The sequence below is a fragment of the Oncorhynchus clarkii genome, chromosome 31 (assembly GCF_045791955.1).
Source record: "Oncorhynchus clarkii lewisi isolate Uvic-CL-2024 chromosome 31, UVic_Ocla_1.0, whole genome shotgun sequence".
In the NCBI taxonomy this organism is placed as follows: Eukaryota; Metazoa; Chordata; class Actinopteri; order Salmoniformes; family Salmonidae; genus Oncorhynchus; species Oncorhynchus clarkii.
Genome location: NC_092177.1, coordinates 12,840,066 through 12,858,730, shown reverse-complemented (window position 1 = coordinate 12,858,730; position 18,665 = coordinate 12,840,066). Strand labels below are relative to the sequence as shown.

The 18,665-nt window shown below is 45.7% G+C and overlaps 1 protein-coding gene across 1 annotated transcript in view; it reads left to right on the top strand.

Annotated features, from left to right (window-relative positions):
• The window catches only part of LOC139390755 (transcription factor COE1-A-like), a 127,287-nt gene that overhangs the window by 49,627 nt on the left and 58,995 nt on the right, over nucleotides 1-18,665 (top strand). Inside the window, exon 7 of the mRNA XM_071138105.1 lies at nucleotides 18,423-18,504. Within this exon, the coding sequence (XP_070994206.1) occupies nucleotides 18,423-18,504 (82 nt within the window). The remainder of the gene's footprint in view (nucleotides 1-18,422; nucleotides 18,505-18,665) is intronic.

The window sequence follows — 18,665 nt, the reverse complement described above, 5'->3', positions numbered from 1 at the left end:
CTACTGCTACTGAGACAACACTACTGACACAACACTACTGCTACTGAGACAACACTACTGCTACTGACACAACACTACTGACTCAAAACTACTGCTACTGACACAACACTACTGCTACTGACACAACACTACTGACACAACACTACTGCTACTGACACAACACTACTGACAGAACACTACTGCTACTGACACAACACTACTGCTACTGACACAACACTACTGACACAACACTACTGCTACTGACATAACACTACTGACACACCAGTACTGCTACTGACACACTACTGCTACTGACACAACACTACTGTCACCAATACTGCTACTGACATACCACTACTGACAACACTACTGACTCAAAACTACTGCTACTGACACAACACTACTGCTACTGAGACAACACTACTGACACAATACTACTGCTACTGACACAACACTACTGACACACCAGTACTGCTACTGACACAACACTACTGCTACTGACACAACACTACTGCTACTGACACAACACTTCTGCTACTGAGACAACACAACTGACACAACACTACTGCTACTGACACAACACTACTGCTACTGACACAACACTACTGCTACTGACACAACACAACACTACTGCTACTGACACAACACTACTGCTACTGACACAACACTACTGATACAACACTACTGCTACTGAGACAACACAACTGACACAACACTACTGCTACTGAGACAACACTACTGACACAACACTACTGCTACTGACACAACACTACTGACACAACACTACTGCTACTTACACAACACTACTGATACAACACTACTGCTACTGAGACAACACAACTGACACAACACTACTGCTACTGACACAACACTACTGCTACTGACACAACACTACTGCTACTGACACAACACTACTGCCTCTGACACAACACTACTGCCTCTGACACAACACTACTGATACAACACTACTGCTACTTACACAACACTACTGCTACTGACACAACACTACTGCTACTGACACAACACTACTGACACAACACTACTGCTACTGACACAACACTACTGACACAACACTACTGACACAACACTACTGACACAACACTACTGCTACTGACACAACACTACTGACACAACACTACTGCTACTGACACAACACTACTGACAAAACACTACTGCTACAACACTACTGACACAACACTAAGGCTACTTACACAACACTACTGCTACTGAGACAACACTACTGACACAACACTACTGCTACTGACACAACACTACTGACACAACACTACTGACACAACACTACTGCTACTGAGACAACACTACTGACACAACACTACTGCTGCTGACACAACACTTCTGCTACTGACACAACACTACTGCTACAACACCACTGCTACTGAGTCAACACCACTGACACAACACTACTGACACAACACTACTGCTACTGAGACAACACCACTGACACAACCCTGCTCCTACCGACACAACACTACTGACACAGCGCTACTGACACAACACTACTTCTACAATACTAATGACACAACACTAATGACACAACACTACTGACACAACACTACTGCTACTGAGACAACACCACTGACACAACCCTACTGCTCCTGACACAACACTACTGCTATACTAATGACACAACAGTAATGATACAATGCTACTGACACAACACTACTGACACACCACTACTGCTACTTACACAACACTACTGACACAACACTACTGCTACTGACACAACACTACTGACACAACACCACTGGCACAACACTACTGCTACTTACACAACACTACTGACACAACGCTACTGACACAACATTACTGACACAACCCTACTGCTACTGACACACCACTACTGACACAACACTACTGCTACTGAGACAACACTACTGAGACAACACTACTGAACCAACACTACTGACACAACACTACTGACACAACACTACTGACACAACACTACTACTACTTACACAACACTACTGACACAACGCTACTGACACAACATTACTGACACAACCCTACTGCTACTAACACAACACTACTGCTACTGAGACAACACTACTGAGACAACACTACTGAACCAACACTACTGACACAACACTACTGCTGCTGACACAACACTACTGCTATGGACACAACACTACTGCTACTGACACAACCCACAATCCTGGGGCAGCAGGTAGCCTAGTGATTAGAGCGTAACTGGCCAGTAACCGAAAGTTTGCTATTGAATCCCCGAGCTGACAAGGTAAAAATCTGTCGTTCTGCCCCTGAACAAGGCAGTTAACCCACCGTTCCTAGGCCGTCATTGAAAATAGGAATTTGTTCTTAACTCACTTGCCTAGTTAAATAATATAAACAACATGTTATTGACGAATAAGGGTTTTAGATTTGTAGCTAACTGGAGATAGAGATCTGAGGTGTCATTGTAACACTAATTCCCTGCATAGAACCCAGCCTTTTCCCTGCTTCATTGCAAGCTCATTGGCCTTCCATTACCCCATTAGTTAAGTGAGTTCACAGACTGTCCTCTTAAGCGATCCCACTACAGTCAAATCCCAGAAGAAATGGTTGCTCAGGACATTTAAGACGTTTCAGAATTTTGAATGATCCACTTTGGAATTAAATGTAGGAAACTGAATGGACTAAGTGTCTTTGGGACCTCCAGCCCAGGTGGAGACAGGGACTCCTTTTCCCCAGGCATGACTCTCCCTGGGAACGTAGGAGAACAGAGCAATCCCCCTGACCCACCAGTCACAGATGGGTCCATTAGTACTGAGAACTATTTAACAATGAGGAGAAACCACAAGACACACAGACATAAACAAACACACACACTCAGGGAGAGATGATGCAGGGAGCGTACAGAGGATGAATGTTTCAGTGTAGTGAGATGTTGTGGTTCAATAAATCATGACAATTTAGATAGACATGATGAGAGAAACGTTACAGACTACTCTAACAGCATCCGCCTGATGGAACAAGTGGCTTACAAATGCGTGTGTGTGCGTATGACAGGTTGAGGGGTCACCACGGAAACAAACCACTCAGACTCCTAGATGAAATGTCAGTGATGCATGGTCGATACCCTAATTGACAAACAAACAAACCAAAACAAATGTAGTCTTCTCATGCTTTGTTGATTTCAAAAAAGCTTTTGACTCAATTTGGCAAGAGGATCTGCTATACAAATTGATGGAAAGTGGTGTTAGGGAAAAACATACGACAGACAATCCATGTACACAAACAACAAGTGTGCAGTTAAAATTGGCAAAAAACACACATCTCTTTCCACATGGCCGTGGGGTGAGACAGGGATGCACCTTAAGCCCCACTCTCTTCAACATATATATATATATATATATATATATATATATATATATATATATATATATATATATATATATAAAGAATTGGCGAGGGCACTAGAATAGTCTGCAGCACCCAGCCTCAACCTACTAGAATCTGAAGTCAAATGTCTACTGTTTGCTGATGATCTGGTGCTTCTTTCAGAAGGGCCTTCTACGCCATCAAAAGGAACATAAAATTTGACATCCCAGTTAGGATCTGGCTAAAAATACTTGAAACAATTATAGAACCTATTGCCCTTTATGGTTGTGGGGCCTGGGGTCCACTCACCAACCAAGAATTCACTAAATGGAACAAACACCAAATTGAGACTGAATTAGGCTGATACCTGCTAATTATCAAAATCCAGAAAAGAGCCGTTAAATTCTACTACCACCTAAAAGGAAGCGATTCCCAAACCTTCCATAACAAAGCCATCATCTACAGAGAGATGGACCTTGAGAAGAGTCCCCTAAGCAAGCTGGTCCTGGGGCTCTGTTCACAAACACAAACAGACCCCACAGAGCCCCAGGACAGCAACACAATTAGACCCACCTAAGTCATGAGAAAACAAAAGGAGAGAGAGAGAGAGATCGAGAGAGAGGGAGAGAGGCAGAGGGAGAGACAGAGATATAGAGGGAGGGGGAGAGAGGGAGAGGGAGAGAGAGAGAGAGAGAGAGAGAAAGAGAAGGGGGGGCGATAGAAAGTGAGAGTAGGAACATGGTTACAACACTGTATATAGACATAATATGACATTTGAAATGTCTTTATTCTTTTTGGAGTGTAATGTTTACTGTTCACTTTTTAATTGTTTATTTCACTTTTGTTTATTATCTATTTCACTTGCTTTGGCAATGTAAACATATGTTTCCCATGCCAATAAAGCCCCTTGAATTGAATTGAATTGATAGAGAGGGAGGGAGGGAGGGAGGGAGGGAGGGAGGGAGGGAGGGAGAGAGAGAGAGAGAGAGAGAGAGAGAGAGAGAGAGAGAGAGAGAGAGAGAAAAAAAAAGGTATATAGGTAGTGAGGAGAAGAGACAGAAAGAGAGGGAGTGAGGTATATAGGTAGTTAGGAGAGGAGACAGAAAGAGAGAGAGAGAGAGAGAGAGAGAGAGAGAGAAAGGGAGGTATATAGGTAGTTAGGAGAGGAGAGAGAGAGAGAGAGAGAGAGAGAGAGAGAGAGAGAGATAGGTAGTGAGGAGAGGAGACAGAAAGAGAGAGAGTGAGGTATATAGGTAGTTAGGAGAGGAGAGAGAGAGAGAGAGAGAGAGAGAGAGAGGGAGGTAGATAGGTAGTGAGGAGAGGAGACAGAAAGGTAGTGAGGAGAGGAGACAGAAAGAGAGAGAGTGAGGTATATAGGTAGTTAGGAGAGGAGAGAGAGAGAGAGAGAGAGAGAGAGAGCGAGAGAGAGAGAGAGAGAGAGAGAGTAGATAGGTAGTGAGGAGACGAGACAGAAAGAGAGGGAGTGAGGTATATAGGTAGTTAGGAGAGGAGACAGAAAGAGAGAGAGGAGACAGAAAGAGAGAGAGGGAGGTATATAGGTAGTTAGGAGAGGAGAGAGAGAGAGAGAGAGAGAGAGAGAGAGAGATATAGGTAGTGAGGAGAGGAGACAGAAAGAGAGAGAGTGAGGTATATAGGTAGTTAGGAGAGGAGAGAGAGAGAGAGGGAGGTAGATAGGTAGTGAGGAGAGGAGACAGAAAGGTAGTGAGGAGAGGAGACAGAAAGAGAGAGAGTGAGGTGTATATAGGTAGTTAGGAGAGGAGAGAGAGAGAGAGAGAGAGAGAGAGAGAGAGAGAGAGAGAGTAGATGGGTAGTGAGGAGACGAGACAGAAAGAGAGAGAGTGAGGTATATAGGTAGTTAGGAGAGGAGACAGAAAGAGAGAGGGGGAGGTATATAGGTAGTTAGGAGAGGAGAGAGAGAGAGAGAGAGAGAGAGAGAGAGAGAGAGAGAGAGAGGTATATAGGTAGTGAGGAGGAGAGGAGACAGAAAGAGAGAGAGTGAGGTATATAGGTAGTTAGGAGAGGAGAGAGAGAGAGAGAGAGAGAGAGAGAGAGGGAGGTAGATAGGTAGTGAGGAGAGGAGACAGAGAGAGATAGAGAGAGAGAGAGAGAGAGAGAGAGAGGTAGATAGGTAGTGAGGAGAGGAGACAGAAAGAGAGAGAGGGAGGTAGATAGGTAGTGAGGAGAGGAGACAGAAAGAGAGAGAGGAAGGTAGATAGGTAGTGAGGGGAGGAGACAGAAAGAGAGAGAGAGAGAGAGAGAGAGAGAGAGAGAGAGGAAGGAGGTATATAGGTAGTGAGGAGAGAAGACAGAAAGAGAGAGAGAGGGGGGTATATAGGTAGTGAGGAGAGGAGACACCGAGAGAGAGAGAGAGAGAGAGATAGAGGGAGGTATATAGGTAGTGAGGAGAGGAGACAGAGAGAGTGAGAGGGAGGTATATAGGTAGTGAGGAGAGGAGATAGAGAGAGGGAGGTATATAGGTAATCAGGAGAGCAGAGAGAAAGGCTAGGTATATAGGTAGTGAGGAGAGGAGAGAGAAAGAGAGAGAGGGAGGTATATAGGTAGTGAGGAGAGGAGAGAGAAAGAGAGAGAGCGAGGTATATAGGTAGTGAGGAGAGGAGAGAGAAAGAGAGAGAGCGAGGTATATAGGTAGTGAGGAGAGGAGACAGAAAGAGAGAGAGGGAGGTATATAGGTAGTTAGGAGAGGATAGAGAAAGGTAGGTATATAGGTAGTGAGGAGAGGAGAGAGAGAGAGAGGGAGGTTGGTAGATAGGTAGTGAGGAGAGGAGACAGAGGGAGTTATATAGGTAGTCAGGAGAGGAGAGAGAGAGAGAGAGAGAGAGAGAGGGAGGTTGGTAGATAGGTAGTCAGGAGAGAAGAGAGAGAGAGAGAGAGAGGAGAGAGAAAGAGAGAGGAGAGAGAGAGAGAGGGGTAGATAGGTAGTAAGGAGAGGAGAGAGAAAGAGAGAGGTTAAAATGTGCAAAAAACACACACATTTCTTCCCACAGGGGCAGGGGGTGAGACAGCTTAAGCCCCACCCTCTTCAACATATATCAACAATTTGGCGAGGGCACTAGAACAGTCTGCAGCCCCCGGCCTCAACCTAGTAGAATCTGAAGTCAAATGTCTACTGTTTGCTGATGATCTGGTGCTTCTGTCACCAACCAAGGAGGGCCTACAGCAGCACCTAGATCTTCTGTACAGACTGTCAGACCTGGGCCCTGACAGTAAATCTCAGTAAGACAAAGATAATGGTGTTCCAAAAATGTCCAGTTGCCAGGACCACAAATACAAATTCCATCTAGACACCGTTGCCCTAGAGCACACAAAAAAACTATACATACCTCTGCCTAAACATCAGCGCCACAGGTAACTTCCACAAAGCTGTGAACGATCTGAGAGACAAGGCAAGAAGGGCATTCTATGCCATCAAAAGGAACATAAAATTCGACATCCCAATTAGGATCTGGCTAAAAATACTTGAATCAGTTATAAAACCCATTGCCCTTTATGGTTGTGGGGTCTGGGGTCCGCTCACCAACCAAAAATTCACAAAACACCAAATTGAGACTCTGCATGGAGAATTCTGAAAAAATATCCCCAGTGTACAACGTAAAACACCAAATTATGCATGCAGAGCAGAATTAGGCCGATACCCACTAATTATCAAAATCCAGAAAAGAGACATTAAATTCTACAACCACCTAAAAGGAAGCGATTCCCAAACCTTCCATAACAAAGCCATCACCTACAGAGAGATGGACCTTGAGAAGAGTCCCCTAAGCAAGCTGGTCCTGGGGCTCTGTTCACAAACATTAACACACCCCACAGAGCCCCAGGACAGCAGCACAATTAGACCCAACCAAATCATGAGAAAACAAAAAGACACTTACTTGACACATTGGAAAGAATTAACAAAAAGAACAGAGCAAACTAGAATGCTATTTGGCCCTAAACAGAGAGTACACAGTGGCAGAATACCTGACCACGTTGACTGACCCAAACATAAGGAAAGCTTTGACTATGTACAGACTCAGTGAGCATACCCTTGCTATTGAGAAAGGCTGCCGTAGGCAGACCTGCCTCTCAAGAGAAGACAGGCTATGTGCACACTGCCCACAAAATGAGGTGGAAACTGAGCGGCACTTCCTAACCTCCTGCCAAATGTACGACCATATTAGAGACACATATTTCACTCAGATTACACAGACACACAAAGAATTCGAAAACAAATCCAATTTTAATAAACTCCCATATGTACTGGGTGAAATACCACAGTGTGACATCACAGCAGCAAGATGTGTGACCGGCTGCCACAAGAAAAGGGCAACCAGTGAAGAACAAACACCATTGTAAATACAACCCATATTTATGCTTATTTATTTTCCCTTTTGTACTTTAACCATTTGCACATCGTTACAACATTGTATATACAGTGCCTTGCGAAAGTATTCGGCCCCCTTGAACTTTGCGACCTTTTGCCACATTTCAGGCTTCAAACATAAAGATATAAAACTGTATTTTTTTGTGAAGAATCAACAACAAGTGGGACACAATCATGAAGTGGAACGACATTTATTGGATATTTCAAACTTTTTTAACAAATCAAAAACTGAAAAATTGGGCGTGCAAAATTATTCAGCCCCATTACTTTCAGTGCAGCAAACTCTCTCCAGAAGTTCAGTGAGGATCTCTGAATGATCCAATGTTGACCTAAATGACTAATGATGATAAATACAATCCACCTGTGTGTAATCAAGTCTCCGTATAAATGCACCTGCACTGTGATAGTCTCAGAGGTCCGTTAAAAGCGCAGAGAGCATCATGAAGAACAAGGAACACACCAGGCAGGTCCGAAATACTGTTGTGAAGAAGTTTAAAGCCGGATTTGGATACAAAAAGATTTCCCAAGCTTTAAACATCCCAAGGAGCATTGTGCAAGTGATAATATTGAAATGGAAGGAGTATCAGACCACTGCAAATCTACCAAGACCTGGCCGTCCCTCTAAACTTTCAGCTCATACAAGGAGAAGACTGATCAGAGATGCAGCCAAGAGGCCCATGATCACTCTGGATGAACTGCAGAGATCTACAGCTGAGGTGGGAGACTCTGTCCATAGGACAACAATCAGTCGTATATTGCACAAATCTGGCCTTTATGGAAGAGTGGCAAGAAGAAAGCCATTTCTTAAAGATATCCATAAAAAGTGTCGTTTAAAGTTTGCCACAAGCCACCTGGGAGACACACCAAACATGTGGAAGAAGGTGCTCTGGTCAGATGAAACCAAAATTGAACTTTTTGGCAACAATGCAAAACGTTATGTTTGGCGTAAAAGCAACACAGCTGAACACACCATCCCCACTGTCAAACATGGTGGTGGCAGCATCATGGTTTGGGCCTGCTTTTCTTCAGCAGGGACAGGGAAGATGGTTAAAATTGATGGGAAGATGGATGGAGCCAAATACAGGACCATTCTGGAAGAAAACCTGATGGAGTCTGCAAAAGACCTGAGACTGGGACGGAGATTTGTCTTCCAACAAGACAATGATCCAAAACATAAAGCAAAATCTACAATGGAATGGTTCAAAAATAAACATATCCAGGTGTTAGAATGGCCAAGTCAAAGTCCAGACCTGAATCCAATCGAGAATCTGTGGAAAGAACTGAAAACTGCTGTTCACAAATGCTCTCCATCCAACCTCACTGAGCTCGAGCTGTTTTGCAAGGAGGAATGGGGAAAAAATTCAGTCTCTCGATGTGCAAAACTGATAGAGACATACCCCAAGCGACTTACAGCTGTAATCGCAGCAAAAGGTGGCGCTACAAAGTATTAACTTAAGGGGGCTGAATAATTTTGCACGCCCAATTTTTCAGTTTTTGATTTGTTAAAACAGTTTGAAATATCCAATAAATGTCGTTCCACTTCATGATTGTGTCCCACTTGTTGTTGATTCTTCACAAAAAAATACAGTTTTATATCTTTATGTTTGAAGCCTGAAATGTGGCAAAAGGTCGCAAAGTTCAAGGGGGCCGAATACTTTCTCAAGGCACTGTATACATAATATGACATTTGTAATGTCTTTATTGTTTTGAAACTTCTATATGTGTAATGTTTACTGTTCATTTTTAATTGTTTATTTCACTTTTGTATATTATCTGCTTCTCTTGCTTTGGCAATGTTAACACATGTTTCCCATGCCAATAAAGCCCCTTGAATTGAATTGTATTGAGAGGAGATAGAGCGAGGGAGGTAGATAGGTAGTGACGAGAGGAGAGAGAAAGAGAGGATCCACTCTACACTCCAAGCCCTCAGCTCCATCAGTACAGTATCAGACAGGGGAAGTGGTTATGTATCTCTTTATTAACCCCAGAGACAAATGGTTCAACTTCAGAGCAGAGTGAGTATCACCTGGGCACGCTATTCCCTACTTAGTACACTACATTTGACCAGGGCCCATAGGTCTCTGATCAAAACTAGTGCACTTTGTAGGGAGTTGGGTGCCATTTGGGATTCAGACCTGATGAATTAGTTTAGGAGACCGATGCTAGGCTACTGTAGTGAGGATGATCTGTATGACATGGCACATAGCTCAAAGAGAAGGATAGGAGGAGGACAGAAAAGGGACAGTAGAAGAGATAGAGGGAGAAAGAGACATGAGAGAGAGAGAGACAGATGCAAATTTAAATAGTATGAGTGATGAGGAGGATGGCAGATGGAGGGCTGAGCTATAGTCTCACCTACAGCCATTTACCAACTGTCAACAGAAACACAGAACACAAGAGAGAGAAAGAACAAGTATGCTGGAGAGAGACAGTAGGAGAATCGAGGAGAGAGACAGTAGGAGAATCGAGGAGAGAGACAGTAGGATAATAGAGGAGAGAGACAGTAGGAGAATAGAGGAGAGAGGCAGTAGGAGAATCGAGGAGAGAGACAGTAGGAGAATAGGGGAGAGACAGTAGGAGAATAGAGGAGAGAGACAGTAGGAGATTAGAGGAGAGAGACAGTAGGAGAATAGAGGAGAGAGACAGTAGGAGATTAGAGGAGAGAGATAGTAGGAGAATAGAGGAGAGAGACAGTAGGAGAATAGAGGAGAGAGACAGTAGGAGAATAGAGGAGAGAGACAGTAGGAGAATAGAGGAGAGAGACAGTAGGAGAATAGAGGAGAGACAGTAGGAGAATAGAGGAGAGAGACAGTAGGAGAAAAGAGGAGAGAGACAGTAGGAGATTAGAGGAGAGAGACAGTAGGAGAATAGAGGAGAGATACAGTAGGAGATTAGAGGAGATAGACAGTAGGAGATTAGAGGAGAGAGATAGAAGGAGAATAGAGGAGAGACAGTAGGAGAATAGGGGAGAGACAGTAGGAGAATAGAGGAGAGAGACAGTAGGAGATTAGAGGAGAGAGACAGTAGGAGATTAGAGGAGAGAGATAGAAGGAGAATATAGGAGAGACCGTAGGAGAATAGGGGAGAGACAGTAGGAGAATAGAGGAGAGAGACAGTAGGAGAATAGTGGAGAGACAGTAGGAGAATAGAGGAGAGAGACAGTAGGAGATTAGAGGAGAGAGACAGTAGGAGAATAGAGGAGAGAGACAGTAGGAGAATAGAGGAGAGAGGCAGTAGGAGAATCGAGGAGAGAGGCAGTAGGAGAATCGAGGAGAGAGGCAGTAGGAGAATCGAGGAGAGAGACAGGAGGAGATTAGAGGAGAGAGACAGTAGGAGATTAGAGGAGAGAGACAGTAGGAGATTAGAGGAGAGAGATAGTAGGAGAATAGAGGAGAGAGACAGTAGGAGAATAGAGGAGAGAGACAGTAGGAGAACAGAGGAGAGTCAGTAGGAGAATAGAGGAGAGAGACAGTAGGAGATTAGAGGAGAGAGATAGTAGGAGATTAGAGGAGAGACAGTAGGAGAATAGAGGAGAGACAGTAGGAGAATAGGGGAGAGACAGTAGGAGAATAGAGGAGAGAGACAGTAGGAGAATAGGGGAGAGAGTGTAGGAGAATAGAGGAGAGAGACAGTAGGAGAATAGTGGAGAGACAGTAGGAGAATAGTGGAGAGACAGTAGGAAAATAGTGGAGAGACAGTAGGAGAATAGAGGAGAGAGACAGTAGGAGAATAGAGGAGAGAGACAGTAGGAGATTAGAGGAGAGACAGTAGGAGAATAGAGGAGAGACAGTAGGAGAATAGAGGAGAGACAGTAGGAGAATAGAGGAGAGACAGTAGGAGAATAGTTTAGAGACAGTAGGAGAATAGAGGAGAGAGACAGTAGGAGTTTAGAGGAGAGAGATAGTAGGAGATTAGAGGAGAGACAGTAGGAGATTAGAGGAGAGACAGTAGGAGAATAGAGGAGAGACAGTAGGAGAATAGAGGAGAGAGACAGTAGGAGAATAGAGGAGAGAGACAGTAGGAGATTAGAGGAGAGAGACAGTAGGAGAATAGAGGAGAGAGACAGTAGGAGAATAGAGGAGAGACAGTAGGAGATTAGAGGAGAGAGACAGTAGGAGATTAGAGGAGAGAGACAGTAGGAGAATAGAGGAGAGAGACTGTAGGAAAATAGAGGAGAGAGACAGTAGGAGATTAGAGGAGAGAGACAGTAGGAGAATAGAGGAGAGCGACAGTAGGAGCTTAGAGGAGAGAGACAGTAGGAGAATAGAGGAGAGAGACAGTAAGAGATTAGAGGAGAGACAGTAGGAGAATAGAGGAGAGAGACAGTATGAGAATAGAGGAGAGAGACAGTAGGAGAATAGAGGATAGAGACAGTAGGAGAATAGAGGAGAGACAGTAGGAGAATAGTGGAGAGACAGTAGGAGAATAGAGGAGAGAGACAGTAGGAGCTTAGAGGAGAGAGACAGTAGGATAATAGAGGAGAGAGACAGTAGGAGAATAGAGGAGAGAGACAGTAGGTGAATAGAGGAGAGAGACAGTATGAGAATAGAGGAGAGAGACAGTAGGAGAATAGAGGAGAGAGATAGTAGGAGATTAGAGGAGAGAGACAGTAGGAGAATAGAGGAGAGACAGTAGGAGAATAGTGGAGAGACAGTAGGAGAATAGTGGAGAGAGATAGTAGGAGATTAGAGGAGAGAGACAGTAGGAGAATAGAGGAGAGACAGTAGGAGAATAGAGGAGAGAGACAGTAAGAGATTAGAGGAGAGACAGTAGGAGAATAGTGGAGAGACAGTAGGAGATTAGAGGAGAGAGACAGTAGGAGAATAGAGGAGAGAGATAGTAGGAGATTAGAGGAGAGAGACAGTAGGAGAATAGAGGAGAGACAGTAGGAGAATAGTGGAGAGACAGTAGGAGAATAGTGGAGAGAGATAGTAGGAGATTAGAGGAGAGAGACAGTAGGAGAATAGAGGAGAGACAGTAGGAGAATAGAGGAGAGAGACAGTAAGAGATTAGAGGAGAGACAGTAGGAGAATAGTGGAGAGACAGTAGGAGATTAGAGGAGAGAGACAGTAGGAGAATAGAGGAGAGAGACAGTAGAAGAATAGTGGAGAGACAGTAGGAGAATAGAGGAGAGACAGTAGGAGAATAGAGGAGAGACATTAGGAGAATAGTGGAGAGAGAGTAGGAGAATAGTGGAGAGAGATAGTAGGAGATTCGAGGAGAGAGACAGTAGGAGAATAGAGGAGAGAGACAGTAGGAGAATAGAGGAGAGAGACAGTAGGAGATTAGAGGAGAGAGACAGTAGGAGAATAGAGGAGAGAGACAGTAGAAGAATGGTGGAGAGACAGTAGAAGATTAGAGGAGAGACAGTAGGAGAATAGAGGAGAGAGACAGTAGGAGAATAGAGGAGAGACAGTAGGAGAATAGAGGAGAGATAGTAGGATAATAGTAAAGAGGCAGTAGGAGAATAGTGGAGAGAGATAGTAGGAGATTAGAGGAGAGAGACAGTAGGAGAATAGAGGAGAGACAGTAGGAAAATAGTGGAGAGACAGTAGGAGAATAGTGGAGAGACAGTAGGAGAATAGTGGAGAGACATTAGGAGAATAGAGGAGAGAGACAGTAGGAGCTTAGAGGAGAGAGACAGTAGGAGAATAGAGGAGAGAGACAGTAGGGAGAATAGAGGAGAGAGACAGTATGAGAATAGAGGAGAGAGACAGTATGAGAATAGAGGAGAGAGACAGTAGGAGAATAGAGGAGAGACAGTAGGAGAATAGAGGAGTGAGACAGTAGGAGAATAGAGGAGAGAGACAGTAGGAGAATAGAGGAGAGAGACAGTAGGAGAATAGAGGAGAGAGACAGTAGTAGATTAGAGGAGAGAGACAGTAGGAGAATAGAGGAGAGAGACAATAGGAGAATAGAGGAGAGACAGTAGGAGAATAGTGGAGAGACCTTAGGAGAATAGAGGAGAGAGACAGTAGGAGCTTAGAGGAGAGAGACAGTAGGATAATAGAGGAGTGAGACAGTAGGAGAATAGAGGAGAGAGACAGTAGGAGAATAGAGGAGAGAGACAGTAGGAGAATAGAGGAGAGAGACAGTAGGAGAATAGAGGAGAGAGACAGTAGTAGATTAGAGGAGAGAGACAGTAGGAGAATAGAGGAGAGAGACAGTAGGAGAATAGAGGAGAGAGACAGTAGGAGAATAGAGGAGAGACAGTAGGAGAATAGTGGAGAGAGGCAGTAGGAGCTTAGAGGAGAGAGACAGTAGGATAATAGAGGAGAGAGACAGTAGGAGAATAGAGGAGAGACATTAGGAGAATAGAGGACAGAGATAGTAGGAGAATAGAGGAGAGAGACAGTAGGAGCTTAGAGGAGAGAGACAGTAGGATAATAGAGGAGAGAGACAGTAGGAGAATAGAGGAGAGACATTAGGAGAATAGAGGACAGAGATAGTAGGAGAATAGAGGAGAGAGACAGTAGGAGATTAGAGGAGAGAGACAGTAGGAGAATAGAGGAGAGTCAGTAGGAGAATAGAGGAGAGAGACAGTAGGAGATTAGAGGACAGAGATAGTAGGAGAATAGGGGAGAGAGACAGTAGGAGATTAGAGGACAGAGATAGTAGGAGAATAGGGGAGAGAGACAGTAGGAGATTAGAGGACAGAGATAGTAGGATAATTGAGGAGAGAGAAAAGAAAGGTTGAAGGGGTAAAGGTTAGGAAGTATGATGAAGACAAAGAAGAGTTGGAGCAAGGGCATTTTGATATTTTACTAGGCAAGTTAAGAACAAATTCTTACTTTCAATGACGGCCCAGGAACAGTGGGTTAACTGCCTGTTCAGGGGGAGAACGACAGATTTGTACCTTGTCAGCTCGGGGGTTTGAACTTGCAGCTCTTCCGGTTACTAGTCCAACACTAGGCTACCCTGCTACCCCTATCAGACACTCAAACTCACCGTTCTTACATGATCAGTGGATCAGAGGATTGACCCTTTGAGGCTTCCGTACTTTTGGAAATTCAATCTAAGGTGGGGTGAAGTTTTCTAGTTGGAATAATATTTTGGTCGCTACAGGGATTACTTATAAATTGCGTTATTATTGCTTTGCTGTTTTGATTGGTATATTTTTTAACTGAGTGGGAGGATGATTGTGCGTTTCATTGTACTAAAGTGACAAATAATCCCCCTCATAATTTGATGAAAGCGTGTGATCATTCAATTATCCCAGATATGCTGTCTGTGTTTGTAATTATTCACACCTGTTTTTAGCCGCCGGGCTCGGATGTGTGTGTGTGTGTGTGTGTGTGTGTGCGTGCGTGCGTGTGTGTGTGCGTGCGTGTGTGTGTGTGCATAGGTACGTGTGTGTGTGTGTGTGCGTGTGTGTGTGCGCGTGTATTCCACCGTCAGGCTCCAAGAGGCCATGCAGCCATTTTACAGAAACTCACTTCCACAGTCATTTGTGTTGCTCTGGGTAATTACGAGAGAGAGAGAGAGAGATGTTTTTATTTCATTAAACAAAATAAAGGAAAATTGGTATACTGTAGGCCTAGTAATGTTCTGTGTGGTTAATATATGCAGCTCTGTTGTCCAACGGCAGCAGACTAGCAGCTCTAAACTGCCTGGAACCAGTGATTATGGGCCCTGGTCAATAGTAGTGCACTACCCTATGGGCCCTGGTCAATAGTAGTGCACTACCCTATGGGCCCTGGTCAACAGTAGTGCACTACCCTATGGGCCCTGGTCAATAGTAGTGCACTACCCTATGGGCCCTGGTCAACAGTAGTGCACTACCCTATGGGCCCTGGTCAATAGTAGTGCACTACCCTATGGGCCCTGGTCAATAGTAGTGCACTATAAAGGGAATAAGGTACCATTGGAACAACATGTATTGATAAACAGGTTCAGGGCCACAGAATGATAAATGCAGAGTGATCAACACATATTTGTTGAGTACAGAGACAGTGGTAATGGATGGTGAATCAGATCAGACAGGTGAAAGCAGAAGCTTAGAGGTCCGGCTGCTGTCAGGGTGCTGTCAGGGTGCTGTCAGGGTGCTGTCAGAGTGCTGTCAGGGTGCTGTCAGGGTGCTGTCAAGGTGCTGTCAGAGTGCTGTCAGGGTGCTGTCAGGGTGCTGTCAGGGTGCTGTCAGAGTGCTGTCAGGGTGCTGTCAGGGTGCTGTCAGGGTGCTGTCAGAGTGCTGTCAGGGTGCTGTCAGGGTGCTGTCAAGGTGCTGTCCGGCTGCTGTCAGGGTTCTGTCAGGGTGCTGTCCGGCTGCTGTCAGGGTGCTGTCAGGGTGCTGTCCGGCTGCTGCCAGGGTTCTGTCAGGGTGCTGTCCGGCTGCTGTCAGGGTGCTGTCACGGTGCTGTCCGGGTGCTGTCAGGGTGCTGTCCGGCTGCTGTCCGGCTGCTGTCAGGGTGCTGTCAGGGTGCTGTCACAGTGCTGTCAGGGTGCTGTCAGGGTGCTGTCACGGTGCTGTCCGGCTGCTGTCAGGGTGCTGTCAGGGTGCTGTCCGGCTGCTGTCACGGTGCTGTCCGGCTGCTGTCCGGCTGCTGTCAGGGTGCTGTCAGGGTGCTGTCCGGCTGCTGTCAGGGTGCTGTCCGGCTGCTTTCAGGGTGCTGTCAGGGTGCTGTCAGGGTGCTGTCCGGCTGCTTTCAGGGTGCTGTCAGGGTGCTGTCAGGGTGCTGTCCGGCTGCTGTCAGGGTGCTGTCAGGATGCTGTCCGGCTGCTTTCAGGGTGCTGTCAGGGTGCTGTCCAACTGCTGTCAGGGTGCTGTCAGGGTGCTGTCAGGGTGCTGTCCGGCTGCTGTCAGGGTGCTGTCCGGCTGCTGTCAGGGTGCTGTCAGAGTGCTGTCTGGCTGTTGTCCGGACGGTGTTTGACTGGTCTCACAAGGGAAATGTGTACCAAACATAGCCCTCTTCATGGATAATCACAAACACAAATACACACACACACACTGGAAAGGACAGCAAGCAGACTACAATTTCCATGTCTGTAGCTCCTGGTTTTAGATCCTAACACACAGCTGTTCACTGAAGACAGATCTGACAGACTGAACACATCACAACACAGGCTAAAGAGGGATGCGCACACACACACACACACACACACACACACACACACACACACAGACACACAGACACACATACATACACAGACACACACATACACACTCACACCACACACAGAAACAGACATACACACAGACAAACACTCACAGACACACATACTCACACCACACACAGATGTACAGACACACAAACACACACTTACTGCTCGTGGCTTCACTGATGACTGTATAATCCAATGTGGGATGCTCACTGTCTGCTACAGACAGAGCACACAAACAAAGGCCTGTTCCAGTGAGGCCAATGCAGACATGGTCATATGTCTTCTCTGTCACTTTGCCAGGCTACGTTCAGTCCCTTTTCCCCGGCCAACTGCACTCCTTGATGACAGAGGCCGTGCCAGCTGGAATGTTCCGCAGCAACGGTGTGGAGTGAGACAGGGTTTATCTCACATTTCTATAGTGATGCCTTCAGTTGGTCCTTTAGCTGCTTTTTCTGCCCACCTACAGCATTTGTCCCAGTTGCAGCTGTCCCTACAGCATCTGTCGCTACAGCATCTGTCGCTACAGCATCTGTCCCTACAGCAGCTGTCCCTACAGCATCTGTCCCTACAGCATATGTCCCTACAGCATCTGTCCCAGTTGCAGCTGTCCCTACAGCATCTGTCCCTACAGCATCTGTCCCTACAGCATCTGTCCCTACAGCATCTGTCCCTACAGCATCTGTCCCAGTTGCAGCTGTCCCTACAGCATCTGTCGCTACAGCATCTGTCCCTACAGCATCTGTCCCTACAGCATCTGTCCCTACAGCATCTGTCCCAGTTGCAGCTGTCCCTACAGCATCGTTTGCGGCAGGCGATCCTCTGGCATCAGGATGGCATGGCCGAGCCATCTGAGCTGGTGGTGTGTGATGGATGCCTCAATGCTCCTGCAGTTGGTTCTCTGTAGGATCACTGAGTACATGGACTGTCCATGTTCCACATCCATAAAGGAGTGTAGATACACACACTGCCTGGTGGACTGCAACTTTGGTTTGTAGGTGCTGGTTGATGTTTGTTTTTTTAAACCTTCCCCTGCCGATCAAAAGATTCTGGAAATCCTGGTCAATGTCACAGTCTTCCGAGAGGATGCTTCCAAGGTATTTAAAGTGTGTTACAGCACCAGGGAATGAGTCTGAGATGGAGAATGTGTTTCAGGAGGAGGATCAGATGACCACTGACATGGGACCTCTGTTTTGGGATGTTAACAGACAGCCCCATTCTGCTGTATGCTCTAACAGCTGCTGTGAGGGTGGCTTGTACAGCTTCTGGGGTACCACGAGGAGGCCCGGCAGGCATCTTGGTGAAGGAGAGGCTGTATACTGGCAAGTGAAGGCTTACATGCAGAGCTTGCTTCCCGGTTTGCCACAAGTGCTTGCCAGCGGAAGCAAGCTGTAAGCGAGAGGGTTACAAGCAGGTGGGAAGTAGGCATGCACCTTCCCTCTAACTACTGCACAACTGCAACAGATGCAGATCAAAACACCCTGTGGGGTACACACACACAGACAGTGCGCGGCTGCTCTCATTGCTGTCTGATTAAACGCAGCTCTATTAGGTCAGGAAACAAAAGCGATGATGCATGAGACTGTTTTCTGGTCTCCTCTCTCTCCAGGTTCTTCCTCAAGTTCTTCCTGAAATGCAACCAGAACTGTCTGAAGAATGCAGGGAACCCACGAGACATGAGACGTTTTCAGGTGGGAGAGAGAGAACCATAAAGCCTAATTTTACGTAATTGCATTAGACACAACAGTAATGCTGTTTGATGGTAGCTTTCAGGTTCTGTCTCACGTGTCCTTGTCTGTACCCCTGTCCCCTTTTCCTCTATGTCTTTTGTGCCTCCTGTCCCTGTCTGTCC